The sequence below is a fragment of the Atractosteus spatula genome, chromosome 15, assembly GCF_055471065.1.
Source record: "Atractosteus spatula isolate fAtrSpa1 chromosome 15, fAtrSpa1.hap1, whole genome shotgun sequence".
NCBI lineage: Eukaryota > Metazoa > Chordata > Actinopteri > Semionotiformes > Lepisosteidae > Atractosteus > Atractosteus spatula.
Window position 1 is genome coordinate 7,927,035 of NC_142720.1, and position 24,584 is coordinate 7,951,618.

General features: G+C 40.6%; 1 protein-coding gene across 3 annotated transcripts in view; it reads right to left on the reverse strand.

Moving 5' to 3' along the window:
- Nucleotides 1-13,490: 13,490 nt before the first annotated feature.
- mymx (myomixer) overlaps nucleotides 13,491-24,584 on the reverse strand; it is a 52,807-nt gene continuing 41,713 nt past the window's right edge. For all 3 annotated transcript variants that reach the window (XM_088933974.1, XM_088933976.1, XM_088933975.1), the window contains 10 exons: nucleotides 21,526-23,424; nucleotides 20,733-20,867; nucleotides 20,216-20,293; nucleotides 19,817-19,903; nucleotides 19,221-19,312; nucleotides 18,907-18,992; nucleotides 18,536-18,602; nucleotides 17,317-17,525; nucleotides 16,448-16,594; nucleotides 13,491-16,070 (listed from right to left, as the gene is read on the reverse strand). In XM_088933974.1, coding sequence (XP_088790100.1) covers nucleotides 15,796-16,070; nucleotides 16,448-16,594; nucleotides 17,317-17,525; nucleotides 18,536-18,602; nucleotides 18,907-18,992; nucleotides 19,221-19,312; nucleotides 19,817-19,903; nucleotides 20,216-20,293; nucleotides 20,733-20,867; nucleotides 21,526-23,424 — 3,075 coding nt within the window. In that variant the 3' untranslated portion in view covers nucleotides 13,491-15,795. The remainder of the gene's footprint in view (nucleotides 16,071-16,447; nucleotides 16,595-17,316; nucleotides 17,526-18,535; nucleotides 18,603-18,906; nucleotides 18,993-19,220; nucleotides 19,313-19,816; nucleotides 19,904-20,215; nucleotides 20,294-20,732; nucleotides 20,868-21,525; nucleotides 23,425-24,584) is intronic.

Consider the following 24,584-nt stretch of genomic DNA (forward strand, 5'->3'; position numbering starts at 1 on the left):
TTTTATTTACACATCCAAAATAAGTGATATTTACTGCTGCAGTGTTGTTTGCAGTTGCTGTGTGAAAAACAAGGTGAGATTTTGATGTTATCGTGTTCTGCACTCCTTCCCTCTTCTCTCACATGTTCATGCAACAGCTCATGGAACATCGGAGTGCTTTTGCAGGGAATTATTCAGACAGCTTTTCTTTTGTATTTGCCTTTAGAGTTTTATTTGTAACTTTAATACACAGAACAGGCAATGTTCATGAATGGCAGAATTGATAGGATAAAATGATTTAAAAAAAACTAAGAAAAATTAAAACCTCTATATATACCACAACAAATCTTAATGAAAAACCAAATCCAGTACAAAAAGAAAGAAGATTTCCTGGTCAGGTGTTATAAGGTGAAGACACAGTGAGAAGCAGTAAAAGCCTCCTAACAAAAGTGTTTTCAGTTCGGCTCTATCCCTTCCAACTCCACTCCACTATCAGATAAAAACATAATAAAAGGAGACCTACAGTGACAATTATTTTTCCCTGTTGTTCTCAATGAACAATCAAGAGCAGCGAAGGAGACCCGAATCCAGACCTTTACAGACCACAATGGTAAGAATTGTGGTATCCGAGTGAGTTTTTATAGAAAGCACAGACTCCAGAGAAGGACACCCAGAATAGCAGGATGGACATTCTGGCAAAGTAAATAATTGTGACTGAGTGGATGCAGGGGCTTATTTTATAACTCAAATCTTAAATGTTTTGGGAAGCATCACCAGTGCAGCATCAAAAAGGTTGAATGCTCTCACAGTGCCAGCAGACACGTTTTCAGTAACAGAGAAGCTGCTGTCTGCTGCTGCAGCTTGACCCTTCACAGATGTTGATGACTTATGAAACCTAACTGCTGATCAACCTGTAATGTGCGATTAGTTGTCCACTTGATTTAATTATAAGCACAGTTATATGCGGTATGTGATCATTGTATTTTAAAATGCATTGTTGTAACAATATAAGACAGAGATACGCATGCTGCAAGTTTTCTAATTATAAACTTCAGCGTTTTCCATAGTTATTTTGGTTAAATATATATTTATTTTTCATGTATACAAGAAAAAGGATTGATAATGTACTGTATTTGTGAAATGAAATGCTTGTGGTTTAAAATAATTTTAATAGACTTGACATCAAGCACAAATCTACTAAAAATAACATTACTGGAATTATACTGCAGTAGTTCAAAACCACATTTACTTTAGCTTTGTTGTAACATTAATGTTAATGTTACCATGAAGCTCTATGGTTTATCTGGGAGACTTAAAAAAGGATTTCAGAGATTTTGCAATATGTATTTCTAAATCCTTTAAAACATAAAAAAAACATTTGTTTTAAATGGATAATTCAGGATGGGTGCATCTGCCTTATGCTATTGTTTTAGAGCTATATCGCCCCACAGTTTAAAGTAACGAGTAATGCCTGCTAATGCTGGTTTTGAAAAACAAAAGCAATTGGAAGAATAGAATCTTTGTAAAAAATTAAAATATTTAAAAATGTTTAGTAGAAACTGGCTTACATAATATTAAGTGGTTAACGTGTGGTAATCTGAGATTTTAACAGAAATTGTGAGATCACACTGTATCATTTGTGCTCTCATGCCCTTGTAATATGTGGAAGTACTGAGGACATTTTATCAATATGTGCTAATAGGAAGTGAGCACACTTCAGTTTCATGCCTGGTGAATTCAAACCAGTCATGCAGAAAGTTTCCAATTTTGTCACTGGTACACACAGCTGAGGTGAGAGATGGAATTTAAAATGTTGGTAAGATCTGCCTTGCCTTCATACTCAGTACTTGCATGTTTTAAAATGTAAAATGTTTCAAGATTCAATCTCAGGACTGAACGTACTGCTTCACTGCACAGACCTCCTCTTTTGTTAAATTCTTAAAACACTACAGTTCCTAATTTTATTTTGAATGTGCCAAAACATGTTTTTCGCATTTTCAAATGAGTTTCACATGAGGATTGGTGCAATTAGCAACTCTTACATACCAAAACACATGTTTTAATAAAAGCAACCTTGTTTATCTCTTTCATTTTCAAGCCTTTTTTACATTAATATTATTTTAAGTGATTAAAATAGCAGTGAGGTCTTACAAAGCAACAACAACAAAACCCCCCTTATAGGAATGTGTTCTTGCGTTTAAACAGATCCAGACCCTGCTGCACAGTAGCATTAGAAGGTCAGAGCAAGGTCATAGGCAATAAGGTCTTCTCTCCAGGACCTTGGAGGCCAGCATTTCTACTGATGAACATATCAGGACGTTGAGAGATCTGTCAACACAGAACCCCTGACGAAACCTGAAGACACATGGGTCATGCCTTAGGAAATGGCAGAAACAACAAGGAGACCAAATGGACAACCAGTCTGTCAAGACTGTTCAATTTTCTCCCATGACCGCAGGATCTCGCAAGGGAAAAGGTAGAGGACAGTCCTATTGGGCTGATCACCTGTGTCGCTGATGTGTTACACCCCCGGCGTGGGTCGGGATACGTACTGTAATGTGGAAGAGTTGTAAAGAAAATCAGGCCTTTAGTTTCACTACCAGATTTTTGAATTCTTGACATGTAGTCATAAATGGTGATCCAAACTTTTAAGCTCAGTAACACAAAGTACTCCCACTTTCATGGCGACTAATTCCATGATAGAATTTTGTTAATTTCTACACGATTCATATTATCTATCATTGCAACAAAAGGTACGGTATCCTTAAGTGAGCTGAAAAATCAAGGTGTGTAGTTTATTTTTAAGAAGTTGTTTCATTACTGCTGATTTGAGTGGACAGTGGAGTTCCTGGACCAAGTTTTCCTTTTAACAATGAAACTGCTGTAACTGCCCTGTTTTCATCACTCCCCCCTTCCCCAGGCTTTCTGTTGGCTGCAGTGCAGTGGAGGGCTGCAGCACACAAATGCTGTTTTAGTTCGAAATAAGATTATGGCCACCTCTGCAGCGGCCCTCTGTAGAGACGAAAGTATGCAAAGAATGGGGAGGAATGAAGCGATACACAGGGGAGGGAAATTCTTAGAGGCATGCGGTGGGGAATACATCAGATTTGTCGGAGAAGGTCGACAGCGCCGTCGGCATCTTGACCTGAAGCGATTCTGGAAGCAGAAGAAGGGATTGTCTTGGGGAGCTACAAACCAGGAAATGGTTTTCCAAGACTGAAACTAAATGTTTGCTATACCCAGGCTATCCAGCCCAAATGCAGGAAAATGACTATATTAACAGCACAAGCTCTTTTACCTGCAGCATGTGGGTAATAACCCATGAAATTTCTTATGCTGACTAAGCTAAGTTTTTTTTTTTTGTGCGTGTCTGTGAGAGCTTTAGATTTTGCTTGTCTCAACAATAAAACTCAAACAATTTGTGTTCCCCGATTATATCTTTAAAAATGTGTCGATCCAGCACATGTATATTACGGTTGCTGCTTTCAGTCCCCCAAAAGAGCTGGGCAACTGGTAATAACCCATGTGTGTCGGACTCTACTTCACACTCCTAGTAGGAAGATTCACTGTCATCAAGGTGCTTCCAATAGGCGACATTATACATTTATTTATTTGACTGCTTGCCACGTATTTCTGTCTCCAAGCGCAGGAGTGTCAGTTACAATTATAATTATATCATTATTACTATTATTACAGTAGTCTGGAAGTCATTCTAAAGTGTAGAAAATTACTTTCCTATAATGAGGGTTTGAAAAGTTTCTGTAGAGAAACTGTATTATATTCTGTGAGCACATCATCCATTACTGCAGTTCTAGCTAAGACTGCCATGTAAGTGGTTTCTAATGAGCTTCCATGTTCAACAGTAAAGCATGTGAAAGTCATTATGCGTTTGTGCCAAGATATATTTTTACAATCTGATGTATGCAAATCTGCCAGATGACCGCCTTACGCCTTCTCCCCCTAAACAACTCTGAATGCCCTGCTTAGAATGAGCGAGAAAAAAAAATTGCAAGCACAAAGAAAACAAAATAAACCTTTTTTCCAGTTATTATGTTTAACAGCGTGCAATTCTTGGCTCAGCCTTGTTCTGCAGAGAAGCCGTGAACAATAAATCAGCACAACTTTAATTAGCAAATGTGTCAAATTAAATGAAAACCAAAGGCGTGAATAAAACATGGACACAACTTTCAGTTGCTGTTGCGCTGGTTTGAATGGTAGAGGCTCGGGATACATTAGAAATGCTTAATAAATGGAGATTATAAATAAGCTTGCTTGTTTTTCTGGCAGCAGGATGCATGTCTGATTGTGAATAAGGTTGATGAAAACAATCTGCTTAGCTCCTTAGTGGCTCCCACAAATATACCCAGTGTTCTGGCATAGAAAGGCATGTGTGGAGCCTGCAGCATGCCAGCACAGAGATCGCTGTTCTCTTCTCCATCACCAGTGTTCTAAGGAAGCTGGGGGTGATCTGTCGACAAATTCACCAGGTGCCTCCCAGCGTTCACTGAGGTCACCTTAGAGACCTCACGCCTTGGATTCTGCACACCACAGGCTGAAAGAAGAAGCCAGTTGAGTGTGAATCTCTAAATCTCCCGTCTCAGCCCCTGGGCAGGCTGTATGCTGCTCAGTTCTTAACCTACATAGTGCCATTTTCATGAAATGTGATTTCCCATCACAATCACACATTTTTTTTTCCCCCGAAGACACAATAAAATAATGAATTGGTGACACATGACTCTCAGGACTGGAGAGGCCTTCCCGAAGGGTAGTTCCAATGTTCCTTTTTCATTTTGTGACATTAGCAACATTGTAACTATTCTTCTTAAAGCACAAGAGAATTAGCTTGGATTTTCAATCATATTGAATATATTATTGTTTTATGTATTTTATTTCTTCTTTCACAAATATTGACAACTGTATTAAATGCAAATCATTAAAGCTGACTCGTGCATTTTACTGGATGATCAGAAAAGAAAAATTTGAGAAACGGATGTTTGTTTGTTTTGCGTGTTTTGAACATACAATCAAATTTAAATTCTGCATTCATCGCTATTTTAGGATAATGACTTAATTTAAAATCCCCTACGTCGTGATAAACACAGTAGAAACTTTTAATTTGTAAACTGTATTAAATACAGCGTCCTGCTATACTACAGTCTGTATCCTGAACAAGAGCTGAACTGATCACTGTACAATGCTCATGTTGTAAACATCCGCCATTCTCTGTGCAGTATTTTGTCTGTCTTGTGTTTTTTCAAAAGGTGGACTTTACTGGATTTACTGCTGCACTTGACAATCTGGTTTTCTATTCACTATGAAACTCTTTGCTGGGGTCAAGGCTTCCTGACCACAGCCCCACATATCTCTCTCTCACACTGGCTCTCCACACCCGTGCGGTGCTCGCTGAAATAACACTGATCTACGGACTTATGCTCAAGGCCGACCCCAACATCTGTCTCCAATTCACAAGCTCGTGCAGACTTGTTTGGACAACGGTAGCTTTGTTCATACAGGTGAAGACAGCGGGGGATTTAAGCAGGTTTTGCTGCAAGAGGAGTGTGTACAGTGGTGGTGTGAGAGGGCTATGGGCAAGTAATCAAACACAGACACAGCCGAGCTGTAGGTTAGCTTCATCAGCTCAGCAGGTCAGCAATTCCAGACAGCTTCGGGATACCTGGCATGTAATACCTATACTACACAGAAAAAAGTGGCCGAACAATACCAAAAAAAACCCCGTATAACCTGCACATCACCAATTTGTGGCTTGCTAACATGGTACATGAATTACTGCTATATAGTAGTCTTATGTTTTGTATAAAAACAACATCTTTAATCTGTCTGAAATGGTGAGTGACAAGCATAGACGTGACTGAGGACAAATAGTTGAAAAGCAGTTCAAATGAAACAGAGAAATTGCCATTGTTGTAGACCTTGGCCCACAATTGAAGAATTTTGATGCCGCTTTGCCAACTATAATATGTCACGCAACAGGACACAAAAAAAAGCAGAGACCAGGTTTTAATCAATTGCCATGTGCACTTATTGTATAGCATTACACAGCGTGGACAGAGGTGCCTGGAGAAAAAACAAAGGAGTCTTTCCAAATGTTAGCCACGCGGCATTACAGCATAGGTATGTACAGTTGGCCTTTCATGACCACAGAATTGAGTTTCAAAGCTCTCTGGAGGACTCTTAACTCCCCAGATCAAGGCCAGCATGGGACACCCGATCATAACACAGGAAAGGACTCGTGATAAATTGTTTACTGCAGGAAAACTTCCTGAGATCACGATTTGTGAAAATTAGAAAGCCTCACATGTGCCTCCTGCTGTAATAATGGCATTAGGAAGACTTCAGAATGAGTTTCATAGAGGGATGATGATTTTTGATGTGCCTACAATTTACTTTTGTCAGCACACACCTATCTTTTCCCTTGTTCAGAAATGCTACTATTGGGCATTAAATATTGTTTCATTGGGAATGGAGCCCAGATATTTCACCCCAACAACAGTGCTGTATTGGGAGTTTTTTTTTTTACACTTCCACTGTAGCTGGAAAGTGTCTGAGCTCAGCTGATACAGAATGCAGCTCAGTTTCCATGTGAGTGCATGTGCTAATGTGCTTGTTACAATTCCATTATCGCCCATTAATGAACTCAGAAATGGGTCTCATGCTGTCAGAGTCTTGTCATCTCTAGACATTATGATGCATTAAATATAGTTTAATATTTAACTAAGTACTGGTGATCAATTGCAGATTCATTTCACATGGGCCACAGAGGACTGCCAGCTCAAGAGATACGACAAGCTTGCTCATGACTGGCCCTCCTGGAATACAGATCCAATTCTCCAGCTTTAAAGATCAATTAAAACATCAATTAATTTAAACAGGTGGGTGTGGAGGGGTGTTCTAGTTAAGCAAATAAGTAAATACAGGAGTCTCTTAAGCTGAGCTGTGTTGTCTTGACTTGTTAAGAGAAAAAACAGGGTGGGAAGAGTGTTTTACGTGTTTGCTTATACCTGAAACAGGGTTAAGTTAGAGCTCCTTGACAAAATGAAATATCTGCCACATACAGTATAATCAAATTGAACAACACAGGAAAATGGAAAAATGCAGAATACAGAAGCCATAAATATACAATAACTCCTGGTTATCTTAAGGACTTATTACATGTACAGTGTGTACCCAGCTCTTAACCTGGTTCAGCACAATGTGTAATAGTGTCCAGTTGATTACAGCATCATTTCTGTGGAGCTCACTGTCCAATTTACTGGAGACTAGGCAACTTATCTCACTTAAAGAGCTATTTTTTCACTAAAGCCCTTAAATGTATAATTATAATGTATAATGCAGAACTTTGTACTCTTTGTGACACTAAGCTTCCTGAGCTTTTTCCCTCCTTCTTTTTATTTCTTTTATGTGTGTTAGGTGTGGACTAGCATACAGCACTTTGAATTCCTTGAAAATTGCTCATAAATTTAATTGGATTATTGGGCTTTTACTTTTCACAATCAGTAAGCAACCAAAAGGCTGTTGTGCAAGAACTGAGAGGGATAAACCTGAAGATGCACCTTATCCTTTATTTTTGTGACGTCTGTGCCAAATGTTGCAAATGAAAATTCCCCTTGCATCTTAATATCACTCTCACTGGCTATCCTTTTTTAAAATGATACAGCTTTTATGTTAATCCCTTTCCTTTATCTCTCTAAAAGGCATCTTATGTGAATTGAGAGATTGTCATATTCTCAAACATTGTCTCTTTCCAGGACTCAGTATCGATACCATTTTCTATGACTGGTACCGGAGCATTCGGGCCCGGACTACCAGACTCAGAGACAATTTTTACCCTCAGCCTCTCTCACCTACGATCTGAACCCTTCTGGTACCTTCTCTGTTTATCAAAACTCAAACGCACATTGAAATCTACCGTACCTCTACCTCACGTCAAGACATTTACTCTCCATAATTTTGTATCCTTTATTTCATTCTGTTGACATATGTTTTTGCACAACAGTTGTTGTTTTGCACATCGCCTGTTGTCTCTGTCTTTCTTTTCTTGCACAATTGTACTGTTGTTTGCAATACTTACCGTCTGAGAACTAGCTAAATAGCATTTCGTTATACCATATACCTGTGTCTGAGTATAATGACAATACACATAAACTTGAAACTAGAACTATTTTTCAAACTCTATGGCAGCTCTGGCCTGTCTCCTCAGGGCTAACAAGAGTTATATCTGAACCACTGAACTGGGCATGACTGGCACTCACCACAGGTTCCATGACAGCCGGCATGACTTCAGTCACTTCAGATCAGGTTTGTTGCAGTGTCATATACTTGCACTGCACCTGAAAAAGTTTTTTTTTCATTGCTGACAGTAGAGGAGTACCATGACAGACCTCTGTCTTAGACAAACCAGTTACTATTAACATGAAAAGAATGCTGTGAACAGAGAAAAGGGGAAGACCACGTAGGGTTCCCCTTTAAAACAAGCACAGCAGCATATGTGGCACCGTGGTTGTTTTTTTATTACAAAACAATTCAACGGATAGTAAGGAGGAATGGAAATGACGTGGCATATCGTTCCGAACAAACGAGGTAACTTCTTCAAAATTCTTAAAAGAAATAACCAGGGGAATTCTAGAGTTCCGTATTCGATAGATTACCAGCGGTAGTCACCTAAATTGCATCGCGCTTTGTATCTTCTGAATGCAGTGTGCAACCTAGCAACTTTCTAATGTACTTCGACCTTAGAGCAGATGCTGCTGTTTTCCTTCCAACGTCGTTGCCTGCTCACAGGGACCACATTCAGGAATCTGATCTTCGCTGCTCATTCTTGGAAAATGACCGTCCTCGGCATGATATTTAGCTAGTTACAGGTGCTGATTTCTTTAGTTGACAGTCCAGGGAAACAGTCTATTTCACTTACAACCCTTAACCACAAAAACGCTCAGATGATTGGAAAACTACAGGCGTGCTACCATCTTGTGGTCGCGATCTGTACTTACAGCTCCTTCTCCCCTAATACAGCCCTCGATATTTCTACAAAACCGAACACATGTTGACAATAATAAACGGTCTCTCATTTTCCTGTACTGGATTGAAAATCACAAGTCTGGTCAAAGTTGCTTATTGCGTTAGGGAACCTTTGGTGTAGCGATTTAATTTAAAATATTTGCAAACGAAGATTTACTTAGATACTGTAGGCTTCACCTCAAAGCAGAATCATTGAAAACTGTTAAAAAGACTTAATGCACACATTATTTCGGCGTTATCTATTTCGTACTGCTGTCCAATTTGTCAATGTAAAATTCCTAAAGTGCCATAAGAATTAAGATACTCTTAAGTTTAAAAGCAACACTAATACAGTACTATGTTTTTTTTCTGGCTTTGAGTTGTATTAATAGACTTGACGTTTTGTCCAGATAGCACTCAGACTGGGCACAGACCTTAGTGAATACCTTAACCTGAATTTACTAGATTTTGGGGGTGATAAACTCAAATTCGCCGTTTGTGCCAGCTGCCACAGAGCTCAAATTAATACAGCAACACGGTAGTCGAAAAAAATGATGATTACTTGCAAACCAATTAATATGTCATTAAATTTAATTTGAAGTATTTCTGAGATTAGCATATTTTTCGATTAAGCTTGTCAGACATCTTAAAAGTGCCGTATATGTGCAAGGGGTTGATAAGCCTGGCAGACCGGAGAAATTAAGCTTAACAAATCCCCTGTGAAAAGAATTATGGAAGTGAAATTGCTTGCTTTAAAAAACGAATGAGGTCAAATCCCATTATTTTCCTCACTGGAATGACTGTTTTTTCACTTCAGAACTATATTCCCTCTGCTTAAATAAAGCTTCAAAGAGCCCTGAAGAGAAAATGGAAGGTTAGTCTTTAAGGGGAACCCAGGGGCGTTTTGCGTTCGTTTACCAGAAGAATATCTCGTATACGACTGAAGTGACACGGGCGGCAGTACTGGACACGTCTCACTACCAGGCAGGAATTCGCAGTGGCCGGTTTGAAAGGAGTGACAAACAGAGGCAACAGAGCTGTTCTTTAACTGAGCCTTTCTGAAAGACGACACTTTACTTGTATGGATTACGTTGAACAACCAGAACATTCCTATTTCAAAGTCCATGTACCTGTGCTTATAAAATACCCTGTAGTTGTTTTTCTATGCATATAAAGTAGCTATTTAAATTAAATTATTGCACTAATACTGTATATTCCTGGACCTTACATATATTTTGTATTCTGCTTGTCGAGCAACATATTACATTTGCACTTTTTATAATTCCCCATAGATGATTTAGCAAACGATGCGTCATTGAATTCCACATTCAGAGAAATACAATGTAACAATTTACGAAGCTAAAGAACAATAAGAAGGTGCCATCTGAATTTGATCTTTTTCGTGTTTTTTCCTTCTTCCACATAAGAAGATACTTGTTTGAGGGGAAAAAATATTTTGTGAAAATACCGTGAGAGTTTATAGGTGAGAGTAGCTTGTCTCATGAAGTGTACAGTTGTCTTTGACAGGGGGGAAAACAACTAAATATTGCACAAGTATAGGAGCTTTAAATCATGCCTTTTTATTTCGAAACAAATCTTCAAAGGCAAGGCATAATAATTTATAAAATGATATCTAACAGAAAATAATAATTCGACTCAGGTTTCCAAGATCCCACTTTGACCTTCGTTCGCCGAGCTCTGGGACCGCAATTAAATCATCTACTGTTTCCACTCGCTGGGCTCGATACTCGATTAGTGTCACTGAGCCTGAAGACCTAGTGAATCAAATGAACGAAACATCCGGGCACTCGTGAATCGATTTGAGTGATTCGCTGAAAAAGATTCGTTCAAAACGAGCGAATCGCTCGCGACCAGCGCAGCTCTATCCCATATACCCCTTGGGGCGGGATCTCGATTCAGTCATCGCGATACTCAGAGTCAGTCGATTCTCTTTTAGGATTATGGCACTCCCGAGGAAAATACATGGTGATGATCAAAACATATACGTCTGTGCTTTCATGAGATTAAAACACCCTTGTGTGGCTCTCCTTTATGTGAGCGAGAGGGGCAATGGTCGAAAGCACAGTCAGTACGTCTATTTGCTCTGTGATACTCCCCCTCAACTAAAATATTCATGTTTCTCAAAGTAAAATTTAATAAGCATAGGGCTAATGGAATAAAAATGATTAACATAAAGTCAGTATTTTACATGATAAAAATGTGCAACCTTTCTTACGTCAATGATTTTCTTCCCGTTTGCGTGTCTTATTGGAATTCAAAAAGCGAATCGCGAACGAGCGGCCAATGAAAACTCTTGCTAAGGGCGGGGCTAAACGTTTAACCCCGCCCCCACATTACCACGCCCAGTTCCGTGTTCCGCAGCGAGAGGCTTCTCGCTATGTTAGCAAGACTGGTTTGTGTTTAAGTGAAGTTGTTACTTCCCAAACTGCTGGGTGGCTTAGCCTAGAGGGAAATCATTTTAATATGTCTCACCTGCAAGGAAATGCTTCTGACACAGAAGGTGCTCAAGGGTAAAGAACACGCTGCTTGTGGGGAAGATCCTCAGAATGGTGAAGCCGGATCCTTCTCTCTCCAGGTGAGGTTGTGCCTCATGCCCTATCCAAAAACGGCGAGCAGGGTGGGGATTGACAAAGCTACATGTCTTCATAATAAATGAAAACAACAGGTTTGTTGTAGAGTTTCTAGCAAAACTGGGATTTCCAGCATTGAAGACAGCAAGGCTGTTTGATTGTGAAACTGTTGGAAAAATGAACTGGCAGAGAAGAGGCACCAGTCTGTGCTTTGAATTTGGTGATGACACCACAGTTATCAGGCTGATCAGTATAAAGATGAGTCTGTATACAGGAGTGAAGTGGAGCATCTTGCAAGATGGTGCCTTGACAACAATCTGGCCCTGAATGTCAACAAGACAAAAGAACTTAGTGTGGACTTCATACCCGAGTCAATATTGAGGGCACAACAGTGGAAACTGTCAGCTGCCGGCTGCTTCAGATTCCTCAGACTGCATCTCTCTGCTGACTTGGCTTGGTCGTAAAACACTGTAGGCAGTATGAAAAAGGTACAACAAGCGCCTCCACTTTCTGCAGTGCCTAAAAAATTGCGGTACTGGGAAGCAGCTACTCGTGAACTTTGACAGCAGCACCATAGAAAGTGTCCTCACTAGTGGCATCGCTGTATGGTACGGTAATACTACTATGCATGACAAAGACGTACTACAAAGAGTTGTGGCAATGGAGCCGAGGATTACAGAATGTGACTTACCATCAATCGATGAGAAACACACCATCTGCCCAATCTATTATTCAGGATCCCAACCATCCCAGCCACAAACTGTCCTCACCCCTGTGCCCTGGCAAGTGGTACCACACTATTAAAGCATGGACCACTAGACATAAGAACAGCTTCTGCCCTACGGCAGCGTGCATCCTTAACAGCTAACTGTCCAAGGCCTCAAAATTCAACAGACCTCTACATTCTTCTCTTTGACTTGGCTACCGCGTTTACTGTTCTGTTTGTTTATTGTCTATACATATTTATACATGCTGCCACTGTTTATTACTTACTGTTTTGTACATTGTGTGGTGTCTGTTGTGTTGTGCATGTCCTGAGAGAACAGAGCAAATAAGAATCCCAATGTACATGTAGGATGTACATCAACCTCGTATTTGGCTTTGAGCTCTTTGGTCACAGATTTTTCATCCCTTTCTGGTCTTTCAGAGTTGGCTGATTTAGCTTCTGTTGTACAGAGCAACAGAGAGGTGAAATAGCCTCCTGTGGCTCAAGAAGCTGTGCTCAAATCAGCCAGGAAGTGGCTCGGTCAAATTCTAATACCGACAAAACAAGCCGACAAATGTAAAGGCATAGCAAATGTGATACTTTAGTGTTAACTTACCTGGCTGAGGAAACGATGGCGTTAGATGAAGATCAATGCTCACAATCCCCCTCGCTTATGAACCAGGGAGCAACTGCAAGGATGAAGCTGGGCCAGTAAGGACACACGCAGAGCTGTGGGCAGCCAGCAAGTGTTTATATGTGGGAGAGCGGAAGTGAGAGTTTAGAATTTGGCGTCCTCTCGAACGTCTGTTAAATAACACCATCGGAAGTGTTGTCTCTCCTCTTGGTTGGAACTTAGAAAAAGTACAAAAGGTTTATGCGTTTTCTTGAAATGATTTGAGCAGCATTCTTCCACACAGTTCTGCAAGGTGAAAAAAAGGCCTGTGCAAATAAGATCAAAAGCAATGCCAGTCATTTCGTCAGGAGCTGATTTTTTTTTTATTTATTCAAAAATATTAGTTTTACAGTAACTGCAGTTAACGTTTGAAAATAAAAGAGATAAAAGCAGTTTCAAACTGCTGCAAATATGATGAAGATCAAAATGTGTTTATATAAGGAAAACATTGGAATTGTAGCTCTTCTTTTTTTGGATGAGAACAGGGATAATTGAATCTAACTGGAAAAAAAACATTTCATTAATCTTTCTGGTAAGACTTTATTATAAGGTTTTGATCAGCCTTTCCTTCACATGTGTAGTGGCTTTGCTCAACACACTACAACACTTATAGGAAATACAGAATCTACATAGATGAGGATGGAACAAGAAAGCCTGTGTTCAAGTGCACCTTCTAACATTTTATTAGTGGACATTCCAACTTGCACTCAGCTGAATAAAAAAAATCAGTCTTCATAGACAGCCTATCAAAATGTTTTTGCCATCTAGATATAGGTGCAAATGGATCAAAAGCCACAGAAGTTAGACAGATTCACGTATCCCAGTAATGTCAGTTACATCTGCCTGCAAAATCCCACTGGTTTGTGACATATTGGAAAATGCCACATTACAGACGCCATGTTGCACCAAGAAAAGTACAATGTGAGTAAACCAAGAGCCATGGTCTGGTAGTAACTTCAGTATTCTTCAAAAAAAGTTAATGGAGTGAAACGGCACATAGTATCGAAAAGGGCCTCCAGCAAATAAGAGAGCATATTAATTTGGGCTACACTAAAGGTTTTTGCCCCTCTCTTTCTCCATTAAGCTCAGGGACCACTTCAGGTATACCTGAGCATTTCCACCACCTACTCCAGCCCACGTACAAATAGTAATGTAGAGTGGAGTGCCATTCATCAGCCTAGATGATGTCTGATGATCATTTTGCAGTGCAGGTCCTCAAAACATACAGGTCATCTGCTAATTTTCTTTACTGATATGACTCAGGCCTTCTGAGATAAAGCTGTACTCAGACACTATTTAGAGGTGCATTTAAAACTGAGAAGAGGAGGCTCTTCCTCATGCAAAGGGTTCTGGGAGTATGGAGAATGCTACCCAGCCTGTTGATGGAGCTGATACTCTGGTTTATTTTGAGAAACAACTGGTTCCTTGGATCAATTAGCAACTAACTGCTAAATGGGCTGAATGGCCTTCTCTTTCTAATGCTCTAGATTTCCCTGGGGTGAGAGATTGAACTGTCCAGCACAGTGAATTCAATGTGTTTTCACTTACAGCAGGATTGAGTGTTTCCTTTTCTTTAAATAACTGAGTATGAAGATAGCAAAGGTAGTGCAGCTTGTGATACAATACCTATACATATGGCATTAAAAACAGATCAACACGTATGCAACAAAAAAAAATCTTGAAGAACATAGGAAGACATTGTGCAGAAAATTAAGAAAAGGACTTTACAATATACCAGTTTAATACACAATACATATAATACATACCACTTTATGTCTGTAATTCACTTTGATTCAGCTTATAGAGCACACTTCAGCACCCCAAATGCGTCACTCAGACAAATGATACAACAACAAAAACTGAAGGATAAGAACAGTTTGGCTTGACTGCTAAGATTAGTTTCAACTGGATATAAAAGTATGAAAATAGAAAAAAACACAGCAGTAAAATATCAGAACGTTAATACCTTCACGAGTCCTGCTGACCTCAGGAATTAAAGGCAGGCTAATGTTTTAAAATGTACATCCCACTGTCCAAACAGAGTACATTTCATTTACAAACATGGTATTTTTTAGGTGTTGTCTGCCTTTTTGTATTTAGCTGTTTTTATTTGTGGTTTTACAGTTTATTCTAGTTGAAGAAGTGTGGACCAGAACAGCAGTGGATAAGTCATAATAAATCAGCTATACTTAGACACCTGACCTAAATCTCTGTACTTGGTTGAAATTGTGGATAGTGTTATGTGCAATCCCGAAGAATGTGAAGAGAGTGACTATGGCTTGGGAGGGTGGCATGGCAGCTAACACTGCCTCACTATTCCTAGGGTCTAGGTACAATTCCAGACTGTGGCTATTCTGTATGGAGTTTGCATGTGCCCTCAGGGTTTGTGTTGTTTGCTCTGCTTTCCTCAAACCTGCAGAAGTCAGGCTTACTAACCTAGTTGGTGTCACTAAGTTTCCTTGCTTATGTGTGTCCCGTGATGGGCTGGGTGTCCTGTCCAGGGCCTAATCCTGCCTTGTGCTCTGTGCTTCTGGGATGTGCTGTGAGCTGTTGCAAATCTTACTAGGAATTAGCAGCTTTCTGATAGTGGACAAAAATGAATTAGTGAATGATTTAATTAAGAAGAAACAGTCATTCCAACCCTAAACATTACAATTGTGAGAAACCCATAATTATTTTTTTGTCATTTTAAATACTTGAAGGATACTTAAATACTTCTAAAATCTTTTAAAGGAAACAATGTGCACTGCACACCCGAACAGCAAACCAGTCAAGTACAGTTATATGGTTTTCCCCCACATCTAACCAGAGGTATTCCAAGTCTCTGCTGTTCATTCCTTCTTTCCAAAAAACTTTTTGAAGACTGATTTGTTCCTTGGTCTAGGCAGACTGGCAAAGTTTCTCTCTCTCTGTATAGTCTCAGGGTTCCAGCTAATAGGCTGTAACTCCTTGTGATTCACTGACTCCATGCTGTTCAAACTGGGAAGGGCTGGGGAGCTCTGGAGTTCTGCTTGCTGATCTCCAATGAACAGAGTCACAGAGTAACTGGACCCTCCCTCCAGCGCTCGAGAGGGCAAAGAGACAGGGGTGATTTTCTGGTAGGTAGCTAGAAGAAAGAAAGCAAACAGGTATAAATATGTGCACTCCATTTTTAAATCCTTACATTACTATTATTTAAATTGTTTTTACAAAACAGCTGGAATAATAGCAAGGAGTATATCTGCTCACAAAGTCAATGACATGGTGATATTAAATGTCACCTTCAGTTACTAAAAACATTATAGCATGTGTGAATATAAAGTGGAGTGTAAAGCAACAGCAAGAAATATTTTAAGTGCTGCACTAATTTGAGTATGACTGAGGGGAGGGGTGGATTTATGAATGATGATGGAACTGAAGGATTTTCCGGGGTTGGAAGTGTCTTCAGAAACATGTCTCCTGGTCAGAAGGGCCTCAGTCAGTCCCAGGAACGCAGCGTGTTACCTGAGGTAAAGGAATACGAGCGGCGCTTGTTGCTCAGGTAGTCCAGGTGGTGAGAGTGAGGGGAGTCCCGGGACTTTGGGCTGGACTCCCTGCCAGCCCAAGACAGCTTGTCTTTCCCGAGCTGATGTTGGGAGCTGCGGTGCTCTTCTGAAAAGGTACAGAAAGGTCAAAATGCTGGGCCTCTTGGCAATGAAAACTATGACTAACAATGTAGGCCGGGAGTGTCTCTCAAGTGTCTGGCCAGAGAAAAGAGTCTGACTGGTATGGCGTCTCTCTTTGTGCTTCAGTGTGCACTGCAGTGAATTTCATGCATGATCAGGAAATATCTTTCTGTTGTGCTACACAGAGAGTGGTTCATTCATGCATTAGATAGTTTACTGGCTTGTACTGTATTGAATCCGGCACTGGGAGATCTGTGAAGAAGTAGTTAAGTGTGGTAGGACCACATACATTTGATTACAGCACACAAGGGAGCTCTAACACGCTAACAAGATGCAGGTCCTCTTTTCCTTTTGTGTAGACTAATCTTTTGTTATGAGGTGAGGTGAGCTAAAATCACAAAGTAATAAAATAAATGACCAGACATATTTACATGTATAAAACACCTCTGATGGTGCAACACTGTGGCACAGATTATTTCTGCTGTGTTTGCACGCTGCACAAAAGCTCTTTGCGTTAACAGTCACAAGATCAAGGACCCTCCTTTACTTGTCTGTCTCATGTTAGAGATGTATACTCTTCATGGAAGTATATATGAATTGATTATACATGTATGTGAGGCATATAATTCAGTGCACAATTACCGCATATTAAATGTTTATGGAAGTTGCTAAAAAACTGAAGTGTCCCTCATTCTCTCCTGCTCTTACCACAGTGATCTGTGTCTGAAGACAAGGCCGGAAGCAGGTCCTCTGAGTTCCCATGGTGCTGCCTAGGAGGTTGGGGGTTGTCTCTCGTCAGAACTATGATCTCTTTAGATCTTGTGGTGGCCAGCTGACCGAGCCCCAAGAAATTGGAAGTGGTGTTGCCCCCTTTTGGACAGTGACATGTAGGGCTGCAGTGGCAGGTGCTACCAGAACTGTGAAAGGAAGAGGTGTTTCTGTCATTGAAACAGAAGAACTGCACTAAACATCCAGATCGGCTTGCATCCAGCAGCATTTACACTGTACCTTTGCAGCACTGTTCATGATTTGAATTTCAAGAGTGATTCATACAAATAATGATGAAGCCACACAGCATACGAGTATCATTTTTATGGTTTTTTTTTGTTTAAAATACTTTTGCACATCAATGTCTGATTGTCCATTCCCGTTTGGCAGTGTTAATGGAAAATACTTTACTGCCCTCTCATGGACATATGGCAAATCGCAGGTATATTTATAATACGATTCTTGATTACTTAAGACGATTCTTGTCTTACTTCATAGCTAACACTTGGGTTTCTGTAGGATTTCATTTTTTGTAACTGATTACTGAAAGAGACTGGAGCTGAGAGAAATAGAGCAGAAATTCAGGATTTATATGGGCATAAGTAATTACAGACTGCATAGCTATTTTAACTTTAGATATGAGATATATTTTAAATTACAGTGTGCACTATTAGAGAAGAGGCTAAGGATAATGCATAATGTTGTTTCAGGAGATAATCTACTGTACATACTTTATAATTGTTCTTATCATTTAATGTTTAAGCCTTTGTTATTCTCTGTTATGACTCTTTTTGATTTTGTTGCCAGGGTGTACTTGAATGTCAATGAGGCCTTAATGCAAGTGAATTATACATTATACATACGATTCTTGATTACATGGAAAAATTACATGTAATTTACTAATTTAATAATTACATCTAAAAATATAAAACACCCTGAAATAATTAAAACTGTTGTGTATTACACAACATTGTAATTACACAACAATGTATTGTAATTGTATTACACAACGTTCTACATTCAACACTATTGTAGTGACATTTTATTCTGGTGTATAAAGCATTTTAAGATTCTAAAGATTTATCATAATTGTGTTTTATAGTTTTAACATATTGAATGATGGTGCAATCTGTAAAGAGTGATATCATTCATGTCTTACTTCATAGCTGAAAAGTCCTGCACACAGTGCCCAAAAACAGATTGCGAGGAATTGATCTCTCTCAGCCCTGGGGAGAACAGCAAAATACACTCAGGATTCTCTTCGCTGTTTTGAAGATTGTTCTAAATTCTACATTGTGTAAAGCAAAATAAAAACTATTGAGGTACTTAGTATTGCTTGAAACAAAATAAGAGAAGGAAAAAGGGAGATGCATTTAATACATTCAAGAAGAGTAAAAGGGGGAATCTGGACTGAGGGGAAAGTTTAGGAGTAAAGAGAGACTATTGATGTTAAAAGTGACATAGTAAGAAGAGCACAGTTGTTCTGTGCGTGATCAGCTAAGCCTGGAAGTTTCTGTGTACGTCTAATACCTGTATTTGCTTGAATTTTCAGGATCCATTTCTTCATTAAAAATCGGGAAGATGCACTCAGGAGATATTCTGAGCCATCACGTAGCCTGCAAAGATGATTGATTCAGTCAGTTTCAGATAAGCGATCGATTTGGTGCAGTTGTTGTGAAGTGTCACCTGGTTCCTGTATAAGGAACTGCTGATACGAACACAACACCGGGCTGACAAATGCGGACTGGAATCCGTATTTCACGCTTAGTGAAAGTTAGGCTGGAGTGGAGAAGAAAGCACAGGGTGGGAAAGTGGGGAAAAAACTTCTGTTTTCTGGTCCTCACCGGAGACTGAAGCAGTTGGCCTTTTTGGTGTACTCTGGAGCTGGAGTGCACTCAGCGCCAGTCAGGTTGAGGGGCAGTCCTGCCACAGCACTCTGCACAGGGCACAACAAAATAAGAGATCGAGTGTGACGAGCAGCTCTCCCTGCCCCTGCTGGAACTCAGTTTTGTACGCTTGCGGGCTGTGAGTGTGCGCAGTGTCAATCCTGTGACAGCAGAGTTCTGCACTGTCTAGATTTCAGAGGGGAGTGATGTCACTTCTCTAACTCGCTCAGTGCTCTGAGCCCTGTTACACAAACACAGTGCTTTGTTCAGGAGCTCACTGGTTATCAATATTCCATTTTTCTCAGGTGAAACATTCAAAGATGGTCAGGTTACATGTCTTGCCAATCTCCTATGATCCTTATATCAGTAAATCTGCCTAATGTCGATAGATTTTTATTTGAGGATTTGCAGTAATCGTAAATCAGTAGTTTAGAAAAGACTGGGCTTCAGCCAAAAATATTTCTTGGCTTTTGCAGTGGCGTTTGCTGTGTCCTCTACAAAATAGCTCTGTCCTTTGCTAACAAATACAGAGGCCCCTAAGAATCCCAGCTTACCTTCAGTGTGTCTTTTCTGTCTTGGTAGAAGCAGAGAGTCTGTTTAAACAGCACAGCATGATATGTGTTCCAGGCTCTGCACGACGCCTGTGATGGTAAAACACAATAATCCCGTTTTGAGCAAGGCTATCGCATAAACTTACAAAAATGTCTATGCTTGAAAAGACAAAAGACAGTGGCTCAAATAACTAGTTTATAAAAATGACTATTTATGACGGAAATAACACGTCCTTAATGGCCTAAGTTTGCAATATGTGCTTTACTCAGCACTGGGGCTGAGTTTTGTTTTCAGTCCTTGACAAAGGTTAACCCTCCACCTCAAAGCAAGGTCTTCTCTCACACAGAGTTTCCTCTTGCCTGCAAGCGCTTGTGTTATTTCAGCAAACCCTCCCTTCTCACCTTCTTTCCTCCCAGTTGCAGCTTGTGCTTCCTCTCCAGTGTTCCTGCCATCGATTGAAATTCAGGATTCTTCCCATTCTGGAAGCAGCACATATGAAACAGAAAGCACACAGTCTCACAAGCTCTGCCATATCTTCTGTGCCCAACATTGACATCACAATTAAGTAAAAGCAAATCGGTCCCAACAGCAGCTTTCACGGTGTGTTAAATCAGCAGCAGTACAAAACACAGAATAGTTTTCATGCTGCAAGAATGCAGGAAGGAAAAAAAAGCTCTTTGAAAACTCTGCAAGATCCACATTGCCAGGTAAAAAGACTTTTTGTGTTGGCGTCTGTGTGGATATTTCAAAACGACAAGCAACTTACAACACCATGAAAATGCAGCAGAATCAGTAGAAAATAAACACTGAATTCTAGAATACTAGAACTTGATTTTGGAAGTTTGGAACAATCTGATGCTGACGCCTTAACAAACAGATGAGATGAAAAAAGAATCATGCTTATTGCTTTGGTCATACCACAGTGCTGCAGAGCCCTCCAGTGGTAGAAATGTGTCCCTGCTCAGCGCGGTCACACTCGGGACTCATGGAGGTTAGCTGGTTTCCATGACCCTCCAAGCCCATGTGAACTGACAGCAGGCTCACCGATTGGTCCTGTGGAGTGGTCAGATGTTCATGTGTGTTAAAGTCAAAACACGACACTGTTCTACTTAAAGCGCTTCTCCTTTTGTGGACACGTTTGCATCTCTGTTCATCAGTGTATAATAAACAACTTTTATTTGCTGTGTTCAGACTCGGAATAAGCAAGGTACAAAATAAAAAACACCTGGGTTTCTGTAGGATTTCATTTTTTGTAAATGATTACTGAAAGAGACTGGAGCTGAGAGAAATAGAGCAGAAATTCAGGATTTATATGGGCATAAGTAATTACAGACTGCATAGCTAGTTTAACTTTAGATATGAGATATATTTTAAATTACAGTGTGCACTATTAGAGAAGAGGCTTAGGATAATGCATAATGTTGTTTCAGGAGATAATCTACTGTACATACTGTATAAATGTTCTTATCATTTAATGTTTAAGCCTTTGTTATTCTCTGTTATGACTCTTTTTGATTTTGTTGCCAGGGTGTACTTGAATGTCAGTGAGGCCTTAATGCAGGTGCATTACAGAAATGCTAACAGAGCTGTGGTTCCTTCGACACACCTGTGCTAGCACCCTTCTCAGCAGCCCAGTCGAGCTGCTACAGATCGGAATGAATCACCAGCCACAAACTGTTAGTGTCAATGAGATAATAAATGTAGACCTCACCTTCAGACAACCTGTGTCCTCCACCTCCTCCTCCTCCTCTCTATACTGGTAGATATACTTTTGCTGGTCCTCTACATCAGGCAGTTTCACCATATCAGAAGCTGTCTCATTAACCAGAGCTATCTGCTGGTCAGGCTGTTCCTGCTGAGGGAAAGCAGCCCAGGACCGCCTGTTGCCCCTGTCTGGACTCTTCTCCCCAGCACTCTGCTCTTTATTGTAGCCAAGAAGGGTCTGAATGGAGGCTGGAAGCCTAAACTCGGCGACCAGCAGGTTGGGTGCCGAGGCAGTGATTAGTTTCCTGTATAACACATCTTGACCCCGAGAGTCTGATTCCTCCTCACACGTGGAGGGTGAGCCTGTCAGTTCCTCCTTATGGGTCTGGTACATGATGTCAGAGCAGATGCTCTGCCTGTAGCTGTTGGTTTTGTTCCAGATGTCCTCCAGCTCCTCCTCCTCTTCTTCAAACTGCTGGTGGTCGGGATGGATGACGCCCATGGCTTCCTCTCTGGCTCCCGCTCCTGCTCCTGCTCCAGCCTCACAGCTGCTTAGGTCACCATTACAGGCCACGCCTTCTGCTTCTGCGAATGAATAAGGTCTCCCAACAGCTTTCCTCGGCAGGGAAACATCCGCTGCTTCCATGCGCTGTCTGGCACAGACCTTGATCCTTCCAATGTTGCAAGTACTTGAATCCACCAAGTCTTCCCCGTCCTTGATGACAGTGTTTTGGTCCTTGGCCACGTGGGGGGTTGCAGTAGGGCTGATTCCAGAGATGTCTGTAATGCCTGGTTTCTTTATGAGCACCTGGCATGCATTGCCACCAGGTTCAGAGTGGCAGTCGCTGCCTTTTGGTTTAAGGTGATTCTCCCCTTTGAGTATATCAGTAGTTTGGTTGGCACTATGTAGATTTTCAGGAGAGTCCAATGCAGATACCTGCTCCTCCCAGTCATGTCCAGCCTTCTTAAGTAAATCACTGATTTGGCCCAACTTTATGTCTGATATGTCTCCACCAGAAATGAACTGACTATTGGTTGCAGAGTCATATTCCTGTTTATGCTTCTCAGAAAGTTGGGGCAACACTGAGAGAGTGTCTAAACTAACCTTTCGGGAATTATGATTTCCTTTTATTACACTCTTTTCCACTTCTTGGCTGTGTGCTGAAGATTCTTCACCGAGTTTGGGTTTTAAACACGTCTGTTTGAAAGTGCTAAAGCCCAGACATCTTTCGGATATCGAATTCCTGCTGTACAGGCCATGATCGTCACTGCTGCTCGAAAGGTCGCCCGTCCTTTTCTGTTCCTGGGGAGCTATTGTAATAAGATCTGGGATGTTGCTAATGAGGCTCAAGTCCTTAGGCAGTTCAAAGCTCAGCACAGAACCCAGAGAGACATGTCTGCAATTGTTTTTGACATGTGGTGTGGAGCCATCTTTGTTTAGATGTGTGCTTCTTTTTGATGTCAAATGAGCAAAGTTTGAAACACTAGTGCATTCTGCATCAATGTCCTTAACCAGTGGGTTTTTGACATAGTCAAGAACCTGTCCATTGACAGGATTGGGATCTGTGGATCCTTTTGTCCTCTCCTTTAGAGGCCACGTGTTGGTGTTATATGTGATTGGATTGTCCTCCAGTGGTCTAACGTCTGCCTGGCTGACACCCATGATCTTCTGGATGGTGTGTCGGCGAACATCTCTTTTCTTCTTCTTGTTTCTCCTCTTCAGGCTGCTGAAGAGGGAGTTAGAGGTGATCTTCGGCAGTGTGTGGAAAGAGACACTGCTGACCGAGCACATGGAGGAGGTGGAGGGTTGAGGTTGCTCCTTACTTGAGAGATGGGGCAAAGTAACGCTCTCGTATACAGGTGTCATAGCTTTGTGGCTGTCCTTGACATGCAGATAGGTACTTACCTAGAAAAGCAAAATAAAATAAGGTTAGATCAAAGAATCTTTGCGGTTCATGTGAACCTCACTGATGCATCGATTCTTTTGTTATCTGTGAAGCTCCATGCTCTCAGTAGCAAGCTCGCATTCCTTGGATTACTTAAACATTTCCATTGCTTTTTCTTACTGGTAATGTTGTCAAGGTGTGGAAACCTCACAAAATCCCCCTTTAAGATGCACCAATCTTATCCCAGTACAATTTGCTCCAAAATCTGGATTTGCTAAAAAAAAATTGGCACTTACTCTTTTAAGTACAGTGTGCAGTGCCAAAGTGGAGAAATGTTTATCAATTCAATGTGTTCTGTTTCTTACCAGTAAGAATTGCATGACATAAATTACTAAATTAACATGGACATTATCTATTTGCAGTGTTTTCTACACTAAAAATAAAGTACTAGGTAAATGCCTCAAGATTTGCTATATGAGTACATTTACCAGTGTTTTATTGAAATCACATGGTGTATAAATGAGTTAATACACAGCTGTAATGGTTTGACCTTTAACCTGCATGACTAATCTCATGTTGCCACAGCGGCCCACATTCATAAATTATTTACAGCAGTCCTGGAATCTAATTTATAAGTTCACAGTACATTCGGTGCCACAACGGGCTTCCTCAAAAAGCCGTGCCAAGTCAAGCCCAGTTGTGCATGAAAGCATTTCAAAGCAAGACTTCATGGGAACTAAAGCATGAAGCTGCACTATATACCACTGTACCACAATGCATAAAATCAACATGGCCTTGACGTTAGCAGCAAGGTTGAAGAAGGAAAGTACTTCGATAATTACACTGCTCACAGATTCAGGGACCTGCTACTACATTGAGGGAGTTCCCTCTATCCTCTCCTATTATATTTTTCCTTTGATTATATTTTTCCTGTTGGGTCTGCTTGTCATTTGCTAAGCTCCCTGGCAGCATAAATACCCCCTGAAAGCCGACAGAGAGGAAATCGCGGAAAGTCAGTTAGCCTTCTGCCTTAATGTCATAGAAGCGGTCGGACATACAAGGCATGAAACCACAGAGCAAAAGCCATTTCCTTTTGCCTTCACATTTCCTGGGGACAGCCTTTGAGAAGTCGTTTTGAATTTAAATGAAAGAGGGAAATTAAAAGGAAGATGAGCATGTT